Source organism: Chiloscyllium plagiosum, unplaced genomic scaffold, assembly GCF_037043375.1.
Source record: "Chiloscyllium plagiosum isolate Xiang-an unplaced genomic scaffold, Cpla_swu_hap1 HiC_scaffold_7, whole genome shotgun sequence".
Taxonomy (NCBI): Eukaryota; Metazoa; Chordata; class Chondrichthyes; order Orectolobiformes; family Hemiscylliidae; genus Chiloscyllium; species Chiloscyllium plagiosum.
The window spans coordinates 109,941,887-109,957,710 of NW_028270145.1; the positions used below are offsets into that span (position 1 = coordinate 109,941,887).

General features: G+C 45.3%; 1 protein-coding gene across 1 annotated transcript in view; it reads left to right on the forward strand.

Annotated features, from left to right (window-relative positions):
- slc23a3 (solute carrier family 23 member 3) overlaps window positions 1-15,824 on the forward strand; it is a 140,462-nt gene that overhangs the window by 76,790 nt on the left and 47,848 nt on the right. The window contains exons 9-11 of the mRNA XM_087989351.1: window positions 3,215-3,320; window positions 8,301-8,468; window positions 9,986-10,081. Of these exons, the coding sequence (XP_087845477.1) occupies window positions 3,215-3,320; window positions 8,301-8,468; window positions 9,986-10,081 (370 nt within the window). The remainder of the gene's footprint in view (window positions 1-3,214; window positions 3,321-8,300; window positions 8,469-9,985; window positions 10,082-15,824) is intronic.

Here is a 15,824-nt window from a genome sequence, read left to right on the forward strand (position 1 = left end):
GAGGTCGACAGGAAGGTGGAGTTAAGGCCAATATCAAATTAGCTATGATCATATTAAATGGTGGGGCAGGCTGGAGGTGCAGAATGGCCTACTCATGCTGTTAAACCTTACATTTCTATGAGTATTCACACTCCCTTGGTGTTGCACTGTGAGTGTCAGGAATGGGACTTGATCCTAAACATTTCTGGATCAATGGGGTGGATGCTACTATACTTGGAATATTGCATACAGTTCTGGTCACCACACTACCAGAAGGATGTGGATGCGTTGTAGAGGGTACAGAGAAGGTTTACCAGGATGTTGCCTACTATTGGGGACTTTAGCAATGAAGAAAGATTGGATAGACTGGGTTTGTTTTCACTGGAACGCAGGAAGTTGACCTGATAGAGGTTTATAAGATAGTGAATGACGTGGATAGAGTGGACAATATGAGGCTTTTTCCTAGGGTGGAGGGGTCAATTACTCAGGGACACAGGTTCAAGGTGCAGGAGGGGGGATGTTTAAAAGAGATGTGCAAGGCAAGCTTTTCACACAAAGGGTGGTGAGTGCCTGGAACACACTGCCAGAGGAGGGGGTGGAAGCAGACACAGCATTCAAGAAACACCTGGACGGATATAGGGATAGGAAGGGAATAGAGGGATTCGGATCCTGTAAGAGAAGACAGGGCAAAATGTGTCAGTGCAGCTTGGAGGGCCGAAGGGCCTGTTCCTGAGCTGTATTGTTCTTTGATCTTTGCTACCTTGAACCATGACTGTGGCCTAACAAGGAAGGCAGGAGATTGTTCTTTGATAAAGAGGATCAGAAAGACAGTTTCAGAATGAAAGCAGGAAATTTACAGTGAAAACAGCAATACTTCCTGGACAAACTGCAGGAGCTATCTCTAAGCTGGGAAGACATAACAAGATGAGACTGAATGCATCTCTGCAACATTTTCCTTTGCAATTTTGCTACTGTTCCCTCTCTCCTGAAATCTGTCAGCTGTGGTTCAGCTGTAGTACTCCTCCTCTCTCGGGCTGAGTCTACATGTTATGAGTTCCCTTGTGAACATACTCTAGGCCAGTGATTCTCAGCTGGTTATACCCCCTTAGGAGGTCTTCTCAGGTTCCAGGGTCCCTCGTTCAAACATGGATAAGTACTCCACTGAATTCTGCCAAAGCCTTCTGTGTCAAGGAACTCATGGGTAGAATTATTTCTGAAAATAATCAAACAAATAATCATGAGGCACCTCTTACAAGGAAAATAATGAATAAATGAACTAGGATAAAGATGGCCTAGCGAGACACGTTGATCTTTGGATAATGAAGTATGGTGATAATGGAAGCGAGAATCCTTGATTGAATCCGTTGACCCAGTGCAGTCTGATTCGTGACTGACTCTGAATTGAGGCTGTATGGGAGGAGCTTAAGCAATTAAATTACCACGTGCGCCAAACTCTAACAGTGTGTTGGGAAGATATTATAAAATAGGAGGGAAACTATTGACACCAATGAAGATTGTCGCTTGGGTATTTCAGTGGTTCGGTTACCAGGGCCCCCCATAAACTCTTGGGGCTCTCCTTTTCACAGTTTTCAGTCTGTGGCCCCCATCAAATGTGCCAGGATCCCAAAGGGGGCCATATAGTACCCGTTGAGAATGGCTGCTCTAGGCTGACAGCTCCAATACAATGCTGGTGAAGTGCTACACTGTCACACATGCATGAAGCTTTAAATCAAGGCTGTCTCTAACTTCTAGACTGTGAAAGATCCCATGGCTCTATTCCAAGAAGGAGTAAAGGAGTTCTCTCTGATGTCCAACAGTCAACCCTCAACTAGCGCCACTGAAAACAATCAATATCTGCTCATGAAATGTAGAGTCACTATAATCCCAGAGAGCTGCTTTCTCATCAAGAGAAATGTGGTTGAAATTGAGGGTCACCACACCTCAAGTGCAAGAAGAGGTTGAGAAGGAGAGACCTTCATGGTAACCTCAGCCAGTGCAGGAATTGTACTTATGCTGTTGAATCACACTTCATCATAACCCAATGAGCTACCCAACTGAACTAACCAACATTTTATCCCAGTACCAGAAAATGTCTCTAGGTTTTTGATGCTCGCACTTACCAGCATTATCACAATTTCCATACCTCACTAAAAAAAAACTCATTGATTGTAAAGTGCTTTGGGATGTTCTGAGGTCATGAAATGTGCTATATAAATGTAAGTTCTTTCTCTCTCTATACACATGTATATAATCTAATACACTGTTTTCGAATCACATGAGCAAGTAGTTCAGTATGGGACAGCGCCCTGTGACAAATGAGGAATCATTTTACCCTAATTAACTGGGATTCTATTTCCAAAAAACAAATTCAACATCTACTCAAGTTGGTCTAGTCAGAGAGGTCTCCTAAGATTTTAAAATTCTCAATCATTATTTTCAACTCTCTCCATGCCTCTCTCTCCCTCTACCTCTGTCAAGACAGGTCCATGGTTGGGATAGATGTATATGGATACAGTCCAAACACTGGCAAACAGGACTAGTGTAATTGTGAAAACTGGGTGACGTGGACAAATTGGGCTGAAGAGCCTGTATATGGCACTATGACACTATGACCTTTTCTAGCCACACTAGTTCTGGTCTATTGCCCTACCACTGACAGCTATGCCTTCAGAGACCTGCGCCATGAGCTCTGGATCCTCTCATCCTCCTCTGGATGGTGGTCTCAACTTCTTACAGACCCTGCTGATGATATACCCACTTTTGGCCAAACCCGGGGTCAGTTACCCTCACATCTCTGAATGCGACTCAGTGTCAAACGGTGTCTGGGAAATGTTCCTCTCAAAATGCCTCAGGTTTTACCTCAAAGTTGTGGATAATTTCCAGAACCAGGAGTCAGACTCTAAGGATGCTGGGTAGGCCATCTAGGACAGAGATGAGGAGAAATGTCTTCACCCAGAGAGTGGGTGGAATTCTCTATTGCAGCCAGCTTTTGAGGCCAAAATATTAAATTTTCTCAAGAAGTATTTGGATATAGTTCTTATGGATAAAGGGATCAAAAGGTGTGGGGAGAAAGAGGGAACAAGGGATTGAGTTGGGTGATCAGCCATGACCATACTGAATGGCAGAGCAGGCTCAAAGGGCAGAGTGTATAATCCTGCTCCTATTTCTGATGTTTCTGAATTTTTGGGACCAGCACCCATGTTGACTCCGTTACCATTCCCTTCTCATTCTGCAGGCTGAATCCCGGCATTCTGTTCAGATTGCAGCCGTGCTCTGTATCCTGCTCGGAATGTCAGCCAAGTTGACATACGTTCTAACAACCATCCCAGCTGCCGTTCATGGTGAGTTCAGTTCTTGCCTTTCGGAGATAGCGTTGTGACTGGTGTTGGGCTGTGGGGCAATGGGACTGAGGGCTTGTACAGAACAAATACTTTCCAGTGTTGAGTTGCCAAAATTCCCATTGACCAGGCATTGAACCCCCTGGTGACGGTGATGAAACTATCAACAACTCCAGGAGGAGAAAGTGAGGACTGCAGGTGCTGGAGATCAGAGTCGAGAGTGTAGTGCTAGAAAAACACAGCAGGTCAGGCAGCATCCAAGGAGCAGCAGTGTCGACGTTTCAAGCATAAGCTCTTCATCATCTTCTGCCTTGGGATCCTCCAACCCCATGACATCAATGTTGATTACACCAGTTTCCTCATTTCCCCTCCCCCCACCTTATCCCACAACCAACCCTCTAACTTAGCACTGCCCTTTTGAACTGTCCTACCTGTCTATCTTCCTTCCCACCTATCTGCTCCAACCTCCCATCCGACCTATCACCATCACCCCCCACCTTTATCTACCTATCGCATTCCCAGCTACCTTCGCCCGGCCCTGCCCCCTCCCATTTATCTCTCTACCCCATTGGGTCCCACACCCCCACACCCCAACTGCCTCCATTCCTAATGAATAGCTTTTGCACAAAATGTTGATTCTCCTGCTCCTCAGATGCTTCCTGACTAGCTGTGCTCTTCCAGCACCACACTTTTTGACTAACAATAACACCAGCCAATGCTGACCAGTAACAATAAAGACACGGAAATCAGAAGTAATATCCAGTTAAGGGTGGGGTAATGTTTGTAATGGAGTGTGATGTGGAGGGGCATATTGAAGTGGTGTGTTATCCAGTGTCACAAAGTTGGTCTCTTTTTTTGTTTCTCAGAACTGTTCCTTTTCTCAAGGATACTGTGTTCTTGGTTTTTTCAGAGGGGTCATAAACAGCTACTGGTTCTGATTAGATGGGTTTGGTACAGAGATTAAAAGGCGTTCAAAGGCCTTTTTGTTTATATGTAAACAGATGAGACTTCAGGCCAAAGTGGTCATGCTTTAGAAGTGACCTGTATAATGAAAGGGAAGTGGTCAGCTCTCTAGATAAGCATGGAGAGATAAGCTAGAGGAGGGTGGGGGTGGGGAGAAAGTAGCATGGGTGAGTGTGGGGAGTGGATGAAGGTGATAGGTCAGGGAGGAGAGGGTGGAGTGGATAGGTGGAAAAGGAGATAGGCAGGTAGGACACGTCCAGACAAGTCATGGGGACAGTGCACAACCCACCCTCCCATCCTGGCACTTTCCCCTACCACCGCAGGAACTGTAAAACCTGCGCCCACACCTTCTCCCTCACCTCTATCCAAGGCCCTAAAGGAGCCTTCCACATCCATCAAAGTTTTACTTGCACATCCACTAATATCATTTATTGTATCCGTTGCTCCCGATGCGGTCTCCTCTACATTGGGGAGACTGGGCGCCTCCTAGCAGAGCAGTTTAGGGAACATCTCCGGGACACACGCACCAATCAACCACACCGCCCCGTGGCCCAACATTTCAACTCCACCTCCCACTCTGCCGAGGACATGGAGGTCCTGGGCCTCCTTCACCGCCGCTGCCTCACCACCAGACGCTTGGAGGAAGAACGCCTCATCTTCCACCTTGGAACGCTTCAACCCAAGGGCATCAATGTGGACTTCAACAGTTTCCTCATTTCCCCTTCCCCCACCTCATCCTAGTTCTAAACTTCCAGCTCAGCACTATCCCCATGACTTGTCTGGACTTGTCTTCCCTGCCTATCTCCTTTTCCACCTATCCACTCCACCCTCTCCTCCCTGACCTATCACCTTCATCCCCTCCCCCACTCACCCATTGTACTCTATGCTACTTTCTCCCCACCCCCACCCTCCTCTAGCTTATCTCTCCACGCTCCAGGCTCACTGCCTTTATTCCTGATGAAGGGCTTTTGCCCAAAACGTCGATTTCGAAGCTCCTTGGATGCTGCCTGAATTGCTGAGCTCTTCCAACACCACTCATCCAGAATCTGGTTTCCAGCATCTGCAGTCATTGTTTTTACCTTTTTATCTCTAGCTAAGCAGTTCAGTCCAGAACTAGTTGGGAGCTCAGCTGTGTGGAAACAGGTTGTGAAACTCTCTCTCTCCTTCAGCCCTTCTAACTTCAACCTGTAACCATTTGTTCCATCTGTACTGTTTTTTTTAAAGGGGTTTGCTTATTGGGACTGTTGTGATTATTCGGAACAGCATAATTAAGTCTAGTTTGGATAGACTGTGTTCTGCAGGGGCTCTTTTTCTTTTCTTTGTGTTTCATTATGTAATTTTCTAAATAAAGTTTTGTCTGTTTTAAAACCTGGTAGTCAGCCGAGCTGACTTACTCTGGGTAATTTTTCACTGTGCACTTACTGAAACAAATAGCAAAGATATGATCTGGGGCTGCCTGCTTAAGAATGTTTTGAGTGGTCTGGCCTAGTCCACAACACTAGGAGCAAATGTGTGATCTTGGGATATTGACTTAGGAGTGAGGATTTGGGGATATGTGACTTGGGAATTTATTTAATGTTCATTCATGGGACTTGGGCATCACTGGCTATACCAGTAATTATTGTCCATCTCTAATTGCCCGTTGAGAAGGTGCTGGCGAGCTACCTTCTTGAACCACTGCAGTCCATGTGCTGTAGATTGACCCATAACGATGTTAGAGAGACAGTTCTGGGATTTGATCCAGCGACAGTGAAGGAATGGCAGTATGTTTCCAAGTCAGGCTTAGAGGAGAACTTGCAGGTAGTGGTGTTCCCATTTTCCTGCTACCCTTGTCCTTCAAGTTTGAAGTGTTGGTGAGTTTTGGAAGGTGGTGTTGAAGGAGCCATAATGAATGTCTGCAGTGCATTTGTAGATAGCACACACTGCTGCTATTGAGCGTTGGTGATAGAGGGAATGGATGTTTGTGGATGTGGTGCCAATCAAGTGGATTGCTTTGTCCTGGATGGTGTCAATCGTTTTGGGTGTTGTTGGGATTGTACCCTTCCAGGCAAGTAGGGATTTTCCATCACACTCCTGACACCACACACCACCTTGTAGATGGTGGATAGGCTTTGACAATACAAGATTTCTAACCTCTGAATTGCTCTTTTAGCCACAGAGGTTATATGACTGGCCTAGTTCTGTTTCTGATCGATGGTAACCACCAGATTGTTGTCGTTGTTGTTTCAGCGATGGTAACACCATTGAATGTCAAGGAGCGTTGGTTACATTGTCACTTGTTGGTGGTGGTTATTAGACTGCCACTTAACAGCCCAGCCTGGATGTTGTCACGGTCTGGCTGTATATGAACACAGATTATTTCAGCATCTAAGGTGTTGTGAATTCTGCTGGACATTGTGTAATCATCAGCGAACATCCTCATCTCCAACCTTATGTTGGAGGGAAGGTCATTGATGAAGCAGCTGAAGATGGTTGAGCCTAGGACACTACCCTGAGGAACTCCTGCAGAGATGTCCTGGAACTGAGACGACTGACCTCCAACAACCACAACCATCTTCCGACATGTTAGGCATGATTACAAGCAGCAGAGAATTATCCCCCAAATTCCATTGGCTCCAGTTTTGCCAGGGCTCCTCAATGCCACATGCTGTGGTGAAGGACATCATAAAGGGCAATCAGTTCAATCTCATCTCTAGAGGTTAGCTTTTTTAGTTGTGTTTGGACCCAATGCTATGATGAGGTAGCAGCTGAGTGTCCCTGGATTAAAACCCAAATTGAAGGTGAATGGACTGTTTTTCATTCTTGCACTGGCAACTACTGGCATTTATTATTGTTTCCTAATTGCCCATGAACTGAATGGTCTGCCAGTTCATTTCACAGGACAGTTAAGAGTCAACCACTAGATTCTTACATAGGATGCCAGATGGGTTTTTACAACAATGTTTATAAGGTCATCATTTGACCAGATTTTAATTCTTTTCTTTATGTATTAAAACTGCATTATCTGCCGTGGTGGGATTTGAACCTATGTTTCTTGAACCTTAGCGCAGGACCTCTGGATTACCCATCCAGTGACATTGCCACAGTGACAACATCCCCCCCATTTTTAAGCAAATGCCTCTTGATAACACTGTTGACCACCTTTTCCATCACTTCAATGCTGCTCGAGTGTAGACTGATGGGACAGTAATTGGCCAGGGTGGACTTGATGTTATATCGGGGGAGATGTTATATTTGGGGGAGTGTTATATTGGGGGAGTGTTATTTTAGGGAAGTGTTATATCACGGGAGATGTTATATTTGGGGGAGTGTTATATTGGGGGAGTGTTATTTTAGGGAAGTGTTATATCACGGGAGATGTTATATTTGGGGGAGTGTTATATTGGGGGAGTGTTATATTGGGGTGTTATATTGGGGTGTACATGAAGGTGTACTGGTGTTGTATTAACAGTGTGCTGTTTGGAGGATGTTAAATTGGGGGTGTTATATTAACAGTTTGGGAGGAGTTATTTGTGGGCAGTGTGTTATATGACAATATGTTCTATTGGAAATGTGTTATATTGGGGAAGGTGTTATATTAGTCCTAATGAAGGGTTATGCCTTAAAGGTTGACTCTCCTGCTCCTCAGATGTTGCCTGACCTGCTGAGCTTTTCCATTGCCACATCTTATCAACTCTGACTCTCTACAGTCCTCACCATCTACAGTCCTCACCATCTCGAAGGTGTTATATTGGGAATGTGTTATCTTGGGGAAGGTGTTATGTTGGCAGTGTGTGGGTTTGGACAATACTGTGTAATGCAGTGTGTAATATTGAGGATGTTTTATATTAGGGTGTGTTATTGAGGGAGTGGTATATTGAGGGTGTTGCGCATGGGATGAGTTACGTAGAGGGGTCATGTTATACTGTGAGCCTGTTATATTGAATTGATGGTGTAATATTAAGTGGGATTTTATGGGACCCAGCCTGATTTGGAGCTGTGTTTGAATCCCTAAGTAAATAACCTGTTTACGTTCTACAGGTGGGGTCCTCAGTGTTACTTACACGATGGCGGTGTCTGTCGGAATCTCATATTTCCAGTACACAAACATCGACTCTGGTCGGAATATCTTCATCATTGGATTTACTATGTTCATGGCACTACTCACCCCTCACTGGTTCATCCGCAACCCAGATTACATTGTAACAGGTAAAAAAATGGCTTGTTAAAGTCATGTGTACACAATGTTGTGAGGTTAAACTGATATGGGCCTCATTATGCTCACAGTTAGAGTCACTCTCAAGGTCAAAGCTGCATTTACAAACTAACCAGGATTTCTGCTGGTGTTATTGTCATTGACTGAAATATTTCTCAACATCACAAAGCCTTCAATCCACTCATAAATACATTAAGTAAATGCTCAAAAACCCATTTCTGTCCTTGGGGTGTTTAATGGAACAGTGGAGAAGCAGCTTTACTCTGTATTTAACCCCATGTTGTCCCTGTTCTGAGAGGTCCTTGTTTGGGACAGTATCTTTACTTTCAGTTTAAAAGAGTATTTGAAACTTTACAGCCAGATGAAAGGGGAGAGAAGTTTTATGCTGTTTCTAAACCCATGCTGTACTCATTCTGGGAGTGGTTGATGGGAATGCTATCTTTACTTTTAGTTTTAAGCAGTAGAAAGAGTTTTACTTTGTATTTAACCTCACACTGTATATGTCCTCAGGATTTTTGATGAGTATAAAGTACAGAAAGCTATACTTCCATTTGAAAAGATCAGAGACGTCTTACTTTTCAGTTTATGCCAATAGAGGGATCTTTACTTTCAGTTAAAAAGAGGAAAGGGAATTGTTGCTTTGCGAACAGACCCTATGTTGTCCCTGTCCGGAATGTTTGATGGGGAACAGTATAGAGGAAGCTGTACACTGAATCCAACCCCGTGCTGTCCCTGCCCTGGGAGTGTTTGATGCGGGACAGTGTAAAAGAAGCTGTACTCTGTATCTAACCCCGTGCTGTCCCTGTCCCTGGGAGTGTTTGATGCGAGACAGTGTAAAAGAAGCTGTACTCTGTATCTAACCCCGTGCTGTCCCTGTCCTGGGAGTGTTTGATGGGGAACAGTGTCGAGGAAGCTGTACTCTGTATCTAACCCCGTGCTGTCCCTGTCCCTGGGAGTGTTTGATGGGGAACAGTGTAGAGGAAGCTGTACTCTGAATCTAACCCTGTGCTGTCCCTGCCCTGGGAGTGTTTGATGCGGGAGAGTGTAGAGGAAGCTGTACTCTGTATCTAACCCCATGCTGTCCCTGCCCTGGGAGTGTTTGATGCAGGACTGTGTAGAGGAAGCTTTACTCTGTATCTACCTCTGAACTGTGCCTGTCCTGGAAATGTTGCTTTTGAAAGAGTTTGAGGATTTCTGCCTGAACCACCAAAGTGAGCAGTGATTTCCAGACCGACAGCACTCTCCAGGGGGAAAGGAGTTGCCTTATGCTCCCTCCAACCTTTGTATCAATCATCTTCAGTCTGTGGCCTCCATGACCACTCTGCTAGAGGAACCGGGCCCTCCCAGCTCCTAAGCTACAACAGCGATTGCACTTCTAAATCAGTTCATCGGCTGTAAACCATTCTGGGATGTCCTGCGGTACTGAAGGTGATATATAAGCACATGCTCCTTATTCAATGTTAAGTCAGTGACAGATCTTCTTATTTTTCCCTGTACTGGATGTGTTTAGGTGTGGAGAGTGTGGACATTTTTCTGATGGCTGTGTTCATGATGCCCGTCATTCAAGGAGGGATTCTTGCCTTTCTCCTGGATAACACTGTTACAGGTGAACTTGCTAACATCAAAACGACCTGATAGAAGTTTATAAAATAGTGAGGGGTATACTTGGAGTTGATGGTAGTTGGCGTTTCCCTATGATGGGAAATTACAATACTATGTGGCACATTTTTAAGGTGACAGAAAAGAGATTTATGAATAGGAAAGGTTTGGGGGGATATGGGCCAGGAGCAGGCAGGTGGGCCTAGTTTAGTTTGGGATTATGTTTGACATGGACTGGTTGGATTCAAGGGTCTGTTTCCATGCTGTATGATTCTATGATTCTGTAACAGATACTACAGGAGGAAAGATCTTGAGATCAAAAACATTAGCAGCAGGAGAATGTTAGTTAGCCTGATCCACCATCACATCTAACTATGGCCCTAACCCCATTTTCATCCCTAGCCCCTATTACCAAGGGTGCTGACTGGCAAGTTGACTCTGATTGGCCACGGTGTTGCCATGAAAATAAACGAGGAATTATTGCTCCTGAGTACTTCTAAAAAGACATAAGGCTTGAACACCTTCCCTTTTGATGCAGAGACTGAGACTGAGGATGAATGAATTTCTTCTGGCGAGCTTAAGTGAGCCACATTAAGAGCTCATCTGGTGATCTTGAATTGGCTGTTAGTATAGCTACTGGCACATTTCAGATTATTCTGCAATGCTGCCTAACAGTGGAATCCCAGCTAGCAGCTGATGTTCTGTTTGCAGTTTTGCAAAGCAGGCTGGTTGAGTACAGGAACAGATTGTTTGATTCACTCTGCCAGTCTAGCTAGCATCAAGCCAGAACAGAAATTCGTAAGCTCATAGCGTGGTACATTCACACTCTCTAGAAAGGATGGGGATTCATGTGTAGGAACACATTCTCTGAAGACAAATGTGAAATAACTCTTTGGGGGCCGGTGTCCCATCACTACCTCACCCTTTACTTACACATGCACAGTACGTGGACTCTGACCAGGCAGCTCAGAACCAGGAGAAAGTGAAGACTGCAGATGCTGGAGATCAGAGTCAAGATATGGTGCTGGAAAAGCACAGCAGATCAGACAGCAACCTAGGAGCAGGAAAATCAATGTTTTGGGCCTAAGCACTTCATGAGGAGCCAGTCCCTAGAGTGAGGGGAATCTCAGATTCCTGTTTATGTCTGTCTGGACCAGGTTAACAGCCCCAATCAGGGAACTCATATTCTATGAGATCCACCTGGCCCTCATTCCAGTCACCACAAAAGGGACAAGTTTAAGCTTCACAACACTCTCAAATTAACAGGTGGCCCACGATACTCCATAGCTTTCTCCATGGCAATGCCTCAGCCAATGAGAGTCGACTTTCCAACTAAACAGCACTCTTTCCTCCTGGCCTATAAATTGCTGTGATTGTTTGAAATTTGGCACTCTTGCATTTGTCCTGATCAGGCCACGACAAAAATCTTCAACAGCAGGTCTCACTCTTCTGCAAACTCCCGATCATATAAGAAGGACAGGGGAGATGTGAGTGTGATGTTTTCTTTGTGTAGCAGTTGCTGGAATGAGTTAAATCTGTCTGCACGGCTGTCCATCTGCCTCAGCCAGGCTCAGGCAGGAAGGGACTTCCGCGCCCCTTTGACTGCGGCCACGGTGGGTGGGGCATGTTGGGAAACTCTGAAGTGCGTAAAGTTCACCGTGCCTCTTGGTTGCTCTCTCTGAGACTCCTGGCGCTTTAGCAGAATCGTTCCGATGCAATTAGGGCTCTTGGTTTTTATCGCTCCCTCACAAACCCCCAAGGCCCTGAACGATCATAATAAAAGAAAGGAGAAAGAGAAGTTGTTCCAGCTGATTGGGAATGTGTGTGTGTCTGCGAGACAGAGAGAGAGGGACCGTGTGTGTGTCTCCGAGACAGAGAGAGAGGGACCATGTGTGTGTGTGTGTGTGTGTGTGTGAGTGTGTGAGAGAGAGAGAGAGAGAGGGACCGTATGTGTGTGTGTGTGTGTCTACGAGACAGAGAGAGAGGGACTGTGTGTGTGTGTGAGAGAGAGAGAGAGAGACTGTGAATGTGTGTGTGTGAGTGAGTGAGTGTGTGTGTGTGTGTGAGAGAGAGAGAGAGACTGTGAATGTGTGTGTGTGAGTGTGTGTGTGTGAGTGAGTGAGTGAGAGAGAGAGAGAGACTGTGAATGTGTGTGTGAGTGAGTGTGTGTGTGTGTGTGTGAGAGAGAGAGAGAGAGACTGTGTAGTAAGATGCACACTCAGTTACAGGCTGACTAAATGCTGAGGGAAGGGTGCTGTAAAACCAAGGGCCCTGTGAACCAGAACAATCTTTTATGATTGCTGACAACCTCATGTTTGTGCAAGGTAATAAAAATTAACGTCCCTAATTGCATGAGAAAGATACTTGCCCAGCTGACAATTGACTGATCTGAGTCAGCAAGGAAGATTTGTGTGGGAACTGGAAAATGTGGGGAGGTTGTTCAGGGGAGAAGGGTGTGCTTGCTGGGTGAGTAGTGGGGTCTGAGTCTGGGTGCATTGAGGGGGTGCCATGAAAATCCTGAATAAGGCAACAGCAGTCATTTATCTTTTCACTGATGCTGGAAGTTCTACATTCTTGTACGGCAATATGCTGTGTACTCTCTGATCAATACTGGCCTTCCATCTGCCCATACCTTAGATTTCAATACTCTCATCCTTGCTTTCAGCAGCCCCCCCCCCCCCATAACCTGACCTCCTCCCCATCTCCGTAACTCTCCAGCCCTGGCAACCTCTTGAAATAAAAAATACCCAAAGAACTGTGGATGCTGGAATTCAGAAACTCAGCAAATCTGGCAGCATAGAGTCATAGAGATGTACAGCACAAAAACAGCCCCTTCAGTCTGACTCATACATGCCAACCAGATATCCTAAATTAATCTAATCCTATTTGCCAGCATATGGCCCATATCTCTCTAAACCCTTCCTATTCATACACCTATCCAGATGCCTTTTAAATGTTGTAATTGTACCAGCCTCCACCACTTCCTCAGGCAGCTCATTCCATTCACGTACCACCCTCTTTGCATGAAAAAGTTGTCCCTTAGGTCCCTTTTAAATCTTTCCCCTCTCACCTTAAACCTATGTTCTCTAGTTTTGGACTCCCCTACCCTGGGGAAAAGACCTTGTCTATTTACCCTATTCACCCCGCTCATGATTTTATAGACTTCTATAAGGTCACCCCTCAGCCTCCGACATTCCAGGGAAAACAACCCCAGCCTATTCAGCCTCTCCTTATAGCTCAAGCCCTCCAACCCTGGCAACATCCTTGTCATTCATCTGTGGAGTCAATAATCTGGGCCATAGAGTCCTAGAGGTCTACTGCACAGAAGAAAGCCCTTTGGTCTATTGAGTCTGTGCCAGTCAAAAACAATCAGCTAATCCCATTTCCCAGCACTTGGCCCGTAGCTTTGCATGTCTCCGCAGTTGTTAGCATGTGACAATGGCCATATCTCAGCAACCATCTCACCAAGGAGACCAAATAAGGTGAGGGCAGTCAATGGGTCATTTAACCTTGGCAACTTAAAGTGACCCTGCTTCAGAGCACCTCCCGAAATCTCTGCTCTCCTCTGAACTCTGGGCCTCTCGCACATCCTCAATTGTCTTGATTCCGCCCCGGTGGCTGTGCATCAGGTGGTCAGGCCGGGGTACTCTGCAGCAGCTCCCTCACTGAGGGAATGCCGCACTGTCTGTGGTGCCACCTTTTGGATGAGGTATTTTATCAACAGCTTCTCTGCCTTCTTTACTGAAATTCGATACAATTCCAAAAAGGAGCAAAGCTATTGTCCCAGGTGCATTTGTTTCTTGTCTACCGTGTCGAAAAACAGATGCTGTTTGGAGGGGATTGGTTTGTGCAAATTGACTGTCAGATCCTATTGTCAGGTCTGCAGTGCAGGAGTAGGCCATTAGGCCCAACTAGTCCCTGTCAGCATTTATTGTCAAGATTCGTCATCCATACCTAATTCTTAACCCCTAATTCTCTTCTCCTTAAAGAGTTTGTCCTTTCCCTTAAATGCTTTTACACTGAATTCACCTCAACCACCCTCTTGTGGGAGAGTGTTCCACATTCTGGTAACTAAACATTGACTGAATTCCTGGGCAATACATATCAACTGCACCAACAATGTCCTCTCAGAATCTCTGTTGAGTAGTAAATTTGTTGATTTCTTTTCGTGGGTTGTAGGCATTGTTTATTTATTGCCCATTCCTAGTTTGGTTTGAGAAGGTGATAGGCAGTTGCTTTCTTGAACCACTGATGTTCATTTGGTGTAGGGACACCCACACTGCTGTTAGGGAGGGAGTAAAATGGACTGAGTTCAAAGGAGTCACAGGTGAACAGGATAGTGAAGAAGGCGTTTAGTACACTTGCCTTCATTGGACAGTGCATTGAGTATAGGAGCTGGGAGGTCATGTTGCGGCCATACAGGACATTGGTTAGGCCACTTTTGGCATACTGTGTACAATTCTGGTATCCCCACTATAAGAAGGATGCTGTTAAACCTGAAAAGATGCAAATAAGATTTACAAGGATGTTGCCTGGTATGGAGAGTTTGAGCTATAGGGAGAGGCTGAGGGGTGAGCTTACAGAGGTTCATAAAATCATGAGGGGCATGGTTAGGGTAAATAGCCAAGGTCATTTTCCCTTTTAGACGAGTCCAGAACTATAAGGCATGGGTTTAAGGTGAGAGAGGAAAGATATAAAAATGCCCAAAGGGGCAACTTTTTCACTCAGAAGGTGGTGTGTGTATGAAATGAGGTGCCGGGGAAGTGGTGGAGGCTGGTACAACTACAATGTTTAAAAGGCATCTGGGTGGGTACATGAATAGGAAGGATGATAAGGATATGGGCCAAGTGCTGGTAAATGGGACTAGATTAAATTAGGATATCTGGTCAGTATGGACAAGTTAGACCTGTTTCTGTGTTGTCCATCTGTATGATTCTATGATGGACAATGACTAAGCTACAAATATCAAGCATTCAAAATTTGACAAGAATGAGATGATGCTGCAATATAAACACAGATAAGGTCACTTTGTATTAAATTCACAACAGGCAAGTAATCTGCACAAAGGCAGCATTTTCTTTCATTTGCAGGATGTGGGTGTTACTGCCTAAGGCATAATTTATTGCTCAGAACACAGTTAACAGTGAGTTACATTGCTGTGAGTCTGGAGTCACCTGTAATCCAAATCAGGGAAGGATACGGCAGATTTCCCTCAAAGGACAGGAGTGATCCAGGTGAATCTTTACAACAATCACCATCACCATTCGGCTAGCATTTAGAACATAGAACATAGAACATAGAAGAATACAGCGCAGTACAGGCCCTTTGGCACTCGATGTTGCGCCGATCCAAGCCCACCTAACCTACACTAGCCCACTACCCTCCATATGCCTATCCAATGCCCGCTTAAATGCCCATAAAGAGGGAGAGTCCACCACTGCTACTGACAGGGCATTCCATGAACTCACGACTCGCTGAATAAAGAACCTACCCCTAACATCTGTCCTATACCTACCCCCCCTTAATTTAAAGCTATGCCCCCTTGTAATAGCTGACTCCATACGTGGAAAAAGGTTCTCACGGTCAACCCTATCTAAACCCCTAATCATCTTGTACACCTCTATCAAGTCACCCCCAAACCTTCTTTTCTCCAATGAAAACAACCCCAAGTGCCTCAGCCTTTCCTCATACGATCTTCCTACCATACCAGTCAACATCCTGGTAAACCTCCCCTGCACCCGTTCCAGTGC